Genomic DNA, 12,429 nt, shown 5'->3' with positions numbered 1-12,429 from the left:
CAAGTCATAGGTTACCTTTGGGGAGTGTGTGTGTGTGTGTGCGCGCGTGTGTGTGTTTGCGGGTACGCATAAGTGAAAGACAGCCAAAAGATGAAATTGCGTGTCGCCTGCTGCCACTCCCTCTCTCATTCCTCTCAGTTTTTCTTGATAAAACAATCCGGTGTGATTAGGAGAGATTTGGACAGCACACCTTTTGAGTTCCTGATAGCTGCACAGGCCGCACCCCCTAAAGGACAGGGTTAATGAGGTAAAGAGTAAAGCACTGGCTCATCGCGGCAAAACTACCAACAGCTTCAGCACTGTCAAAGGCACACACAAGGAGACCACTGTGACCTGTCTACCGTGTCACCCAGTTGTCTACCTTGTCACCCCACTGTGACCTGTCTACCGTGTCACCCAGTCATCTACCGTGTCACCCAGTCGTCTACCGTGTCACCCAGTCGTCTACCGTGTCACCCAGTCGTCTACCGTGTCACCCAGTCGTCTACTGTGTCACCCCACTGTGACCTGTCTACCGTGTCACCCAGTCGTCTACCGTGTCACCCAGTCGTCTACCGTGTCACCCAGTCGTCTACCGTGTCACCCAGTCGTCTACCGTGTCACCCAGTCGTCTACCGTGTCACCCAGTTGTCTACCGTGTCACCCCACTGTGACCTGTCTACCGTGTCACCCAGTCGTCTACCGTGTCACCCAGTCGTCTACCGTGTCACCCAGTCGTCTACTGTGTCACCCCACTGTGACCGGTCTACCGTGTCACCCAGTCGTCTACTGTGTCACCCCACTGTGACCTGTCTACTGTGTCACCCAGTTGTGCACTAAGTCACGTTTGCCTTTTAAATGTATTTAAAAAATAATAATAATAATTGGTAAATGTTCTGAATCCAATTTGGTTTGGTTAAGATCCCTGCCACTGACAGAGATGGACTTCTGCATCACAATCAGTCTGAAATATTGGACAAATTAAAAGCAAATCAGCAAACACCAATTATTACATTCGGGCCTGTAATTGTCTGATACTGATTGCTGGCTGATAAATAGATGCATCCCTACAATCATTCTCACACAGAACTGGACAACATTTATTCCTCAGTTACCTTTACTGTGCAACAAAAACCTCCTATCGCAGTGTTTCTCTTTGAGTAGAAACATTTAAGATTGAAACATCAAGAACAAATCAAAGCATTAAGTTAAATTGAGTCCGACTAACCGAAACGTTTCATGACCACGATGTGTGTTATAGATTTGGGAGTGCAAAAACAACATTCTAGACCGTTTATTCTGGGCGTGGCTTCACAGAGGCATTCACTTGAAGGATTAAAGCAACGGGGTACTTCCTCTGTCGAGGTGCATGTTTTGAAACATCTATATTTTGAGTCATTAGAGTTTTCTTTGGAATTTCGGTCTCTCCATCCAAACGACAAAAAAAAACCCACAGACATTCAGCACATTCCCGGTTATAACAACAACAATTGCAGGGCAAGATTTCCATTTTCAAGTGTTTCAACGGACTATGGTTTTTCCCGGCTTGGAACATTCTGCATAAATGAATACACATTTTGTCCAAGCGGTATTACAGCAACCCGTGGAAGATTTCCTCAGTATTTAAATAAGTCAGCGTATTAAAAACACCAACACCGGCAGTAGCCCTGCCCAACACCCAGACAAAACAGGCTGCTTCTCCATCTCTGCCTCCCGCAGCCCCAGGCAACCGTCTCTCCTGATGAGCCGTCACATTGACTCCCGGCTGGTGCATGACGCCACGCGTCAGGTAGTAACCAATGGTAACGCCAAGCGGCCATGTAAACAAAGGACCACAGATGCTCCCCGTGTCCACCTGTCATTCCTGACCTTTTTCCCCGTGGCCATGTGAGGCTGTGATCAGGGGACCCCCCCTCTTGCTACTTCTAACACACACACACACACACACACCTAGCTAACTCACAAACGTAGGCGGAGTGTATGTGCAGTGTACAGGGACCCGGCATGTGAGTGGGCGTGTCCTACCGGAGATCTCCTCCAGGCACTGCTTGGCGGTCTTGCTGTAGACCAGGTCACCCTTGCTGGGGCTGAGGCAGCGGTCCGCGGGCGCCACCATGGTGCAGTCGTTCTCCGAGTACGTCCTGAGGGAAGATCACAAGCCAGGGTTATCTAGGGGCCACGTGGACACATTCAACAGATGGGAAAGGACCTTTTAGATGGAGAGTGTCTTTGCACGTGGATGTCGGGTGGACTGGCTACGTTCTGTATCCAGGCCCTCTGGTCTGAGTCCATAACCCCCATGCCTTATTGCTTTAATCAAATCATACTAAAGGCATACTAAAGCAATGAGACAAGGGGGTGAGGCCGAAATATCATGGCTAAGACCTGTTCTTAGACGCAATGCATTGTGGATTGCCTGGGGTATACAGGCAATATACCACAAACACCAGGGTTGCCGTATTGCGATTTAAACTCCTTATCAATGCAATTACAGCAGCTGTGACGTCATAGCCATGGTATACGTTCTGATATACCATGGCTATCAGCCAATCAGCATACATGATTCAAAGCAACCAGTTTATAACATGCAGCAAACCATACAATATAGTGCAATACATCTACTCTTAATTGCAGATCTACATAAGCCCCGATTCAAAAGCAATGCACTACAAAGGGCGCAGAAGGTCATTTGGAATTGAGGATGTTCGTTAGACCTCGGCATGAGACGTGTGGAACACAGGGTAGTAGTCCTGATGGCTAGATATCAGTCCTGCACCCAAGCACCTACAGTATAACGAAGTGTTTCCCTAGCCAAGCGCTTCCCTAACCACCTGCACAGTCAGAGATAACCTGCCATCCAAGGCGTTGAGATATGCAGAATCAGCCAGGGGTTCAGCACTGTGAAATGTGGTTTCCAACATTCGCCTCACACAAACTAGTTCCAGCTCCGTGGAATCCCAGTGAGGGACAGAGAAATGCGGAAATGTGGCTGCCAACTGACAGCCTGCAATAAATTGAAGAATGAGTAAGTAAATAGTTCATTTGACACTTGGGGAAGAAACGCCGCTGGCAGCTGTTTCGTTTTAAATGCGCAGGTCACTGTCAAAATAAAATTAACACCAACATAACTTCTTACAGCAACTGCCAAATTCATATTCTAAATACTTGGACCCAAATAATGTTATTGACATAAACTTAAATACATTTAAATAAAAAACAGACAAAAAACAAATGTTTTATTCTACTGACTGCAAAATTGTGGTTTAAATATAATTAATGAGAAGTTTAAAATTTTGAATTATAATTTTTTGTTGAAATCTGGAATGTTACTTAAATATGGGATTGGGTCATCACAAGCCGCCAAAAGAGTATCAATGATGCCTTGAAAAGTATCTGGAACTCTGTTGGTGGGATGCAAACTAACATTTCGGAAGGAATTCCATAGTTTTATATTGGGTTGAGATCTGACTACTGGCGGGTGTGGTTCATCATGAAACATCAGAAAGGTTGGCAGTCTTTATCATCACAGAATGTGCCCCCAACATTCACCCCTGTTGCAAAGTCACTGAAAAACAGAATTTTCTTCTAGCTATGGTAAGCAAAATAAAGGCCACCTGAGCCAGCTCAGCACTTTTATACATGAACCTAAGCATGATGGGATGTTAATTCCCCACCTGTGTGGAATTGCCTGCCATCAGAATACTTTGTCTTGTTCGGTAACACGGGTGTTTCTTTTTCGACAGTATGTTATAAGGGAGGAATGAAAAGCTCCTGTCGTTAAATCCTGTGAGAAATTTACGGAGAACAAACCAAAGCCATTCTGGGGTCGATCCGGGTCACAGAAAGAGGACATAATAGTGTTAACGTCACACGGCAGCAACACACAATCACCTCCCCAGCTGCTGGAAACGAGAGGGGGGGGGGTGGTACTGTAATCAAAAGAGAACTGTGTTCTCTGCTCTGCTGTGGCACAGGGGAGGGGAGACACCTAATTGGCCCTGAAATGATGGTAAATTGCGGCACAGAGGGAGGCCTTTTCCCTGAGTGTGAGGCTGTTGACAGTTCCGCTTCTTCAGGCTGGTCGGGGGGGGCACGGAGGACATGGACACTAGTAAAGTCAGAGCCAGGATTTGAACAACGGCGGAGGTAGGTGACATCAAATTATCCTATCAGCCGGAACTGTCAATTTGAAGGCTCCAAATTCTGGTTCCTTAGATAATGGTAAAGCAGCCGAACTGCGCTGAGCTTGATTAGAATATGACATGAATACAAAGTAAGGGAAGGAGTTTGGATAAAAGCCCTTTCTGAATGACATGAATCTGCAGTGTATTTTGTGTCGTCGTCGTGCTACGATTTAATGCAAACTGAATGAAGGTCTGAGAACATCATTCACCGACAGGCATCCATCATCTGCATCCGCCATCCAACAACGATAATCAGAGATTCCCATCGAGGGGCGGGATGATTGGGTTTATTGGACGGATTAGGAAGACTAATACTCAACGGTGCAACAGCAGCTGAGCGGCAGAGCGAAGGCGTGCCGTGCTGGAGCTCTATCTGGGAACGCCGGCCGGGGAAGGCTAGAGCGAAAGGTTCCCTCGGAAGATGATTATGGGTCGTTAATGGGATCTCTGCTCCTTCTCTTCCGTCCGTCTCCCGTGCTTCAGGCCCCCCCCCCCCCCACCACCATCTCAGCTCGTCCCCTGGAGGACAAAAGCTCTCCCACAACGCCTGTCGCCATTCTTCGCCGTTCCCTTCAACACCACTATAAGACTGGGACCGATGGGGAGGAGGCGTTAGCGCGCCGCCGACGACACACGCAGGCTCTGTCATCACAAAGCCACTCACTGGCAGCCTCCGTACAGGCAACATAATTGAAAGGCGGGAAACGAGCTTTGATTGTTACAGACGTCTAATTATCGTTGTTTTTTTGACAGGCGAAAAAGGCGCAGCGATTCTACCGCTTACGCGCACATCGAGATGGAGCGTGACAAGGAGGGGGTCCGTCGTGAGGGTGTGCCTCCTTCTACGAAGACACCTGCTCCGCGAAGGCAGCACATTCAGCGGGGGCGGGGGGTTGGGGCTCCTGGACGAGGCCGGCAGCGTCCCAAATGACTCCCTAATAAGTGCACTTTACGGCATGGGGCTCGGCTTCACAGGGATCAAATGGCAAACGAGACACATTTCCTGAATATAAATACCCGTGACAGACAGGTCAGGCATCACAGGTGGAACGGAAGGCCTTCGGGGGAATGCGGGACTAGAAACTAGGAGACGGGGGGGGGGGGGGGGTGAGTGAGATGAGCTGTCATTGTGACAGCCTGTCGAGGTGGAGGAGCCCAAGCTAGTTGGACAGGGGAACTGTGATATGAATATGTATTTGTCGATTTAACATCGACATCCTACAGTAGTGCGGGAGAGAAGGCTGGCTGGTAGATCAGGATTCTTGGCTTGATCGGCTGGAACTAGTGACCTGAAGCAGCTAGCTAATACAAAAAAAATGCTAACGCGAATGAGGGCACCGATAATAAAGACCTTGGACAGACCACGCCACACACACATACAATCCTCACACATACACACACACACCTCACCTGTACATGAAAGGTGCGACGGTGGCCGTGTTGGGGTGGTTGTGCTGCTGCTGCTGGGGTAGCTGCACCGCCCCGTTCCCCCCCAGGGCCCCCGGCGGCTGGGACAGGGCCGAGGTGCTGGTGGACGACACCATGCTGCTCCGGCGTGCCTCCGGGGCCCCCAGGGAGCGCTGCTGCATGTAGTAGCCCCCCTGGCCCCCTTTGACCATCTTGGCTTTGTCCCCCTCCCTGCCTCCGCCGCCGCCCCCCTGGGGGGCTTGGGTCTGGGCCTGGCTGGCCACCGGCTTCCCAGTGGCCGATGGGGCCTTGAGCCCAGGCTTGGGGATGCCAGTGGAGGCGGGAGGGACGGCGCCGTCCTTCTTGCCCGTGGTCGGCTTGCCTCCCTTGGGGATGAGGCTGGCGATTTTGGAGGTCTTCTTGGACGGATCCATCGCGGGTTCCCGTTGTTCCTCTTTGGGCGGGGTGGTGGCCTTGGCGCCTTTGCCCCGGCTCTTATCCTCCTTTTCTTTTGGCTGGGGCAGGGACTTATTGCTTCCTCCAGAGGGGGACGAGCCCTTCGCGGGACCCTTGTTGGTCGCAGCCAGGGAGGGCGGCGACGTCGTCTTGGCTAGCTGCTTGGCGCTGCTCGCGCTGCACGCGGATGCCGTGGTCATCGTCACGGTTACCGCCTCCTCACTGCACTCCGACATGTCGTCCTCCTCCTGCAGGGCCATCTCGGCCACCGACGGCGAGGACCGCGAGGCGGAGCGAGGGTTGATCATCCGGAACTTGTCGAGCATCGATCTCTGCGGGGTGCCGCCGCCAGCGCCCGAGCACGACTTGGACACCTCTGTCATGGGAGGGCGTGGACGGTCGGAAGCAGGCGGCGGAGTCGGCGAGGACGAGGCGGAGACTGAGAGCATGGAGGAGGTGGCACTGTGCTTCATGTTCATGGACTTGCTGCGCCAGGACTTGCTAGCTGTGGGAGAGGGGATGGCAGAGGCCAGCTGCTGCCCGCTGAGGCTGGTTGGCACAGGGGCACCGCCGTTCACGTTGCCAGGCAGAGGGATGCCCTTCACCGACTCTGCACCGGAGATGGAAACAGACACACAAGTTAAATCAAGAGCGGCAAAGTTGATCTCAAGAACACCAAGTTAATCAATATACTGTGCAGCATCTGAAGACGCCGTCTCGTACGGCGATATATTTAGTAATGCGGCAGCCGCTCTAATGTGTATTCACTCTACAGAAGTCAGTGAATACACATCCATTCTATTTTCGTACTATATCTAATATAGCCACAGTATCGGAATGCCGTCTTACCCTGAGTGCCAAAGTTGACGTGCCGGTGATACAGAAAACTTTTTACGAGGAACATTGTTTACTGTATTCATCATCATTTGAGTCACGTACAGCCACTGACAATTTGATTGAGGAACTCTTATCAGTGCAGCAGAAAGGTGGGAAGTCGGCCTGTGCTTAGAGTAGCCAATCACGAGGGAGTCTTTCAGTTTATTACACTGATGTCTCAAAGACATTTGCATGACAGTGAAGCCCCCCCCACGGGAAGTCCACGGTACAAGAAATCCTGATTGAGGTGGGAACCTGCTGTAAATCATGCGAGGCCGGAAATCAAGTCAAACCAATCAGATGTCTCTCTCCAGCGCAGCTCCAACTTGATTGGTGTAGTAGGTGCAAGAGTCTGTTGTAAGTCCGGGGGAATTGTTGATTGAAAGAAAATATGTTGATGTATGCTGATTATGTGCACACTTCTGAACAAACACAATTCAGTTTCTCCTCTGGGTTTCTATCGGATGCCTGCGCTCATTCCAATCCCAGTGTACTGAAGGGTCCTCTGCATTATGTGTCCTAAGCGGTCAGAACACAGTGATGAACACCACAAGTAACAGCGACGGGCATGTGGGGGAGGGCTCAGGAAATGTAAAATCCCATGAACATCTTGCCAGCGGTACACTGCAAATTTGTCTGAAAGCAGAGAATTCTCCAGACATCTGAGGGAGGCGGGACATTGAATGGATTTTCGAGGTACGGCTGTGGAAGACTAGCTAAGAATTTAAATATGTTGAATCGCCCTATTTACACTCTATTAAATGTTGGCAAGCAAAGGTAAAGACAGAGGGAAGAGAAAGACAGAGAAAATGACAGAGGGGAGAAGAGAGGAAGAGATAAAAAGAGAGAGGGAGAGCAATCGACTAGCTAGTCCCAATCTCTGCAGAGGTAGAATGCAAAGCTAAGGAGCATGGCTGACAATGTGTGTTGTTATGACTAAAGAGCTCTGCAGTGCATCCAATATCTCACGCGCACGCACGCGAACACACACTCACCCGTGCGCGAGCGCAAACACGCACGCGAACACACGCGAACGCACACACACACGCGAACGCACACACACACGCGAACGCACACACACACGCGAACGCACACACGCGAACGCACACACACACACGCGAACGCACACACACACGCGCGAACGCACACACACACGCGCGAACACACACACACGCGCGAACACACACACACGCGCGAACACACACACACGCGCGAACACACACACACGCGCGAACACACACACACGCGCGCGAACACACACACACACGCGAACACACACACACACGCGAACACACACACACACGCGAACACACACACACGCGAACACACACACACGCGAACACACACACACGCGAACACACACACACGCGAACACACACACACGCGAACACACACAACTCTTCTCTCTTGTTTAGCTGCAGGGGGCTTGTTTGGGAGGGATGCTGGTCGTAGAGGGTGGATGGGAACCAAAAGGATACAGAGAAGATAGGCAGTGCCCTGTACACATCTTTCCCCTGCAGTCCACTGCTAACAGATACCCCTGTGCTGCTTGCCGCGCTCAAGCAGAAAATTGATTCTGTGAACCCTCATACTGTTGCCGTTTCCCCTGGTAACAGTGGGAAGCCAGGTGCCAATTCACCTCCTGGGCTAACCACCATGCCTCCTCTGAACTGTCCAACAGGAAAAAATATATAACTTCTCAACCTCATTCTACAAGCGTGGTGCTGGAATAAATCTACTGTATGCAATCACTTATATATATTCATTCGGTATGATCTCCAGCAGAATTCAACATGGCATGAAATGACAGGCTACAGCAAATGTCCAGTTTAACTCTCATGAACGGTGTGCAACGATGCTGTCTGCTTCAGAATTGTTTTGTAATATTAGAAAAGTTATAGCAGTTACGCAATGGTCCTGAACGAAGATTAAAATAAAAATATTAGAGATGTCTACTAGCTACATGCAGGTTAATGTACTGTAAATGTCAACTAGCATTTATTCTAGCAATGTATTACATTATTCTGGTGCGTAAGGACTGTTTTTTTTAAACATTATCTTCATTACCTGGGCCTAGATGCATTGCGTCAACATTGATTGCTCATGCAACACAATAATACATATTTCAATTACACAGGTGAAACATAAAAAAATAAAGTTTTGGATTATTGTGAAAATGTGAATTTGTATTTAATCATGCGCTCATTTCTGTGCATCTGCTTCTTTTCAGCCGTAAGCATGAAAATACGCTTCTTCCAACCAAACAGTGAGCCGCCACACTGTGGCTCGCGCTTCACGCACACAACGCTTTGACGCTGTCGGTTTAGTTCCGCCGCTACATCGTCTTTGAGCGAGCAAGCGCACGCATACACGCGCAAACACCGACACACGATGACACCGACACAGGCCAGTGTGTCTCTGCTACGTCGGCCGAGCGTGTCCTGCAACACAGCCACCCGTAAGGTGCCGGATAGAAAACGATAGCCGCGTTACCCTGAACGGCCACACTGACCTTCTGAGAGGACCCTCATTTCCCCCCAACGGGTGTTCAGATCATCATCAATCCCCCAGCTGGTGGCTTCTCCAGGGTGCTTCCACTGATGCAGTCACACCGTGTTGCTCTGTTCGCGCTGCCACAGGCCAGAGTATAGCAATAGAAAACGCATCGCAACCTTAAGGAGTATGTGTTGATGGATGTGGCGGTACGGTGTGGGGACATGCACAGACTCACACACACACACACACACACACTGCTTCTCGCCACCTCCCAATATGCTAGAGAACTTCAAGGAACTGCTGTATTTTCCAGACTGTATGGGGTCTCCCGTCACAGTCCATCTCTGCTAAAACAGAAGCATGACGGTGTAGCGGATCTGGGTATCTTTCCTTCTTGCAATACTGGGATGCTCAAACGGGACAATGCTCCTCCATCCCAGGACCGTGGGGTTCTGCTACGGTGCTTCGGTCAAAAGAAGAAGCGCAACCGGCGGACAACGCGAGAGCAACTTGGGAGCCAGCCCAGACTCGAGGCTCTGTAACACGCGATTCCCCTTAACCATGCAGGATTAGACTGAGGCGCAGGGAGGAAAGGGGGCCTAAACTGCGGCCACACGAGGCCCAGTAGCACGCAACCAGCTTATGTTCAGGGCGATGGCCTTCAGAACCTTTTACGAGACCAGTCGGTCTGTCGCAGGGATGGACGGAGTGGCTCACGTCGAGCCATCTCTCTAAAGACCGGTCTGTGTGTGTTCGAGAGAGAGAGAGAGCGAGAGCGAGATGGTGTGTGCGTGGGCTGTAATGTCTCAGTCAACACTGGGCTTAATGCTCTTTACGCCCAGAATCTCCCTCTGCCGACACCAGGATTTAACCCCCACATCTAAGACACTCTGTCTCACTTGTGATAGGCTGCCAGCGCTCTCCGTGGCACCGTGAAAACGGACGTGAGACTTCTGCCACAGAAATGCCACGCCTGATTAGATTTCTTTGTCCGAGCCTCGGCGACACCGTGATAAGATTGCGAATGAGGGGCCTAAGAGCTCGGGATTCAGCACGCGTGCCCGACGAATTAACCCCCGGTCTTTAAAGATAGCACGGGCCTGGAGAATGCCATTGCGTAGCAAGCAGCGGCGGCTGCCGGAACCAGCAGCCCAACGGGGGGTGGGGGGGGGGGGGGGGGGGGGGGGGGGGTGTAGCGTTACCACGGCAACGCACTCCTCACAGCCACTCGCTTCGTTGGCCGAGAGGGAAATGTCACTTCTGCTGTCTGGGTGGTGGACCCTGGAGAGACGGACGTTCAGGGCTCAAGTACCTTGGAGAGTGGTTGGGGTTGGGGTTACACGTCCGGTGTAACCTAACCCTAACCCTAACCCTAACCCTAACCCTAACCCTAACCCTAACCACAAACATCTAACATACATGAGAGATTCAAACATTGCCTCATACACACGCGCGCACACGCACGCGCCGGCACACACACACACACTTGTATGGCTATCCTCATGAGGAAAATAGAAATTGCACGGTCCCTTGCCCTAATCTTAACACTTAACCTAACCATAACACTAACCCTTGCCCTAACCTTAACCTTATATCCTAACCCTAATCTAACCTTAACCTAAAAAAATAATTACATTTATGCCTAAACTTTACCTGGATGTAATGACTAACCTTAACCCTAAACTTAACCAACAACGCCCGGATCTTAAAGAAACTCCAATTTGTTTAAGTTTGACCCTAAACCTAAACCCAGAGCCGGAAATTTACTTTTGCCTCATGGGGGGCAAAAGTAAATTTTTCTGGTTTTACTGTACTCATTAGGACATTAGGTCACCATGAGTATAGTTAGACCTAAAACACACACACACACACACACACAGTGAGGCAAGCAATATAATAATCACTATGTTCATCCCACTATCTGTGTGCCTTCCGGCATATTCTCCTCAGCTCTCTCCCATCTGATAGGCCGATGCTTCCCAAACCTCAGCCTGTACCCAACGCTGAGCCCTTCCTTCCCTACATGTCCAGGTCAAAAGTAGTCCACTATAAAGGGAACCGGGTGCCATTTGGGATGCTCAGGTGCCACCCCCAGGCTCACGCCAGCCTGCAGCTCCTCCTGTCTTTCACATTATCTTCTCATACTGTCTCCTCAGTCATCACCAGACTGCCGGTCTACTGCCAAAGGTTGGGCTGCATTGTTGAACTTTCCCTGACATTTACTTGGAATTGTTTGATCAGTCCCCCCCCACAAACCCCCCCCCCCCACCCCAAGGGATCAGTGGCCGCAACTTCTCTGCAGCGGTTGAAGCCTTGGGCTGGGCTCAAACTGTCACTCCCAAAGACAGAACTCACCCGTTAGGCAACTACTGAACGAGCAGTGATGGCCTTGTTCTGCCTGATTTAAATAGAACCATTTTGATCTGAACAATTGATGTACAAACCCCCCCCCCCCACCACCACCACCATATTGCAAATCACACACACCAAGGTTGAAGATAGACATTGTGCAATAATGAGTACAGTACGAGATGTGTAAGGGCCTGGCTGGTTGATCTGATGCCTCAGGGTAACACTGCCTTAGTGACCGGAGTGACGACCTCTTCACCACGTCCACAGTCCAGAGAGACAGACAAACGGAACAATGACCACGAAATAGGTTACCACCCCCCCCCCCCCCGCCTGGGAAACATTAGCTAAGTCTTAGGTCGTAAAGGGTGTGAGTAACATTTGGAACTGTGACATGGCAGCACTGAGGGAACAGAAAAGCCTTCACTCTCTTCCTGGACAGAGGGATTCATCAACGGGCCGCCTGCCAGCGCTGGTGTTCAGTCTGGCAGCAGTCGTCCCTCCTCTCTGATGCTCCCAAACGGCACACTATCCTCTATGTCATGCCCTGCGTTCGAGCAAAGCGTTTCAGGCCCTGATAAGTAGTGCACGGCAAAGGGCGTGATTTGGGAGGCATGCACTGTGAAAACAGGTCTGGGCCGACTGGGGGGGGGGGGCGGGGGAGGGCTCGGTGAAGGCACTG

The 12,429-nt window shown here is 50.7% G+C and overlaps 1 protein-coding gene across 9 annotated transcripts in view; it reads right to left on the bottom strand.

Moving 5' to 3' along the window:
- Window positions 1–12,429, bottom strand: part of nav3 (neuron navigator 3) — a 142,155-nt gene that overhangs the window by 62,190 nt on the left and 67,536 nt on the right. For all 9 annotated transcript variants that reach the window (XM_013140172.3, XM_013140174.3, XM_013140175.3 and 6 more), the window contains 2 exons: window positions 5,574–6,636; window positions 2,005–2,120 (listed from right to left, as the gene is read on the bottom strand). In XM_013140172.3, coding sequence (XP_012995626.2) covers window positions 2,005–2,120; window positions 5,574–6,636 — 1,179 coding nt within the window. The remainder of the gene's footprint in view (window positions 1–2,004; window positions 2,121–5,573; window positions 6,637–12,429) is intronic.

The sequence above is a fragment of the Esox lucius genome, chromosome 23 (genome assembly GCF_011004845.1).
Source record: "Esox lucius isolate fEsoLuc1 chromosome 23, fEsoLuc1.pri, whole genome shotgun sequence".
Lineage (NCBI taxonomy): Eukaryota > Metazoa > Chordata > Actinopteri > Esociformes > Esocidae > Esox > Esox lucius.
Note: the sequence above shows the minus strand (reverse complement) of the source record. Positions and strands in the feature narration are given on the sequence as shown.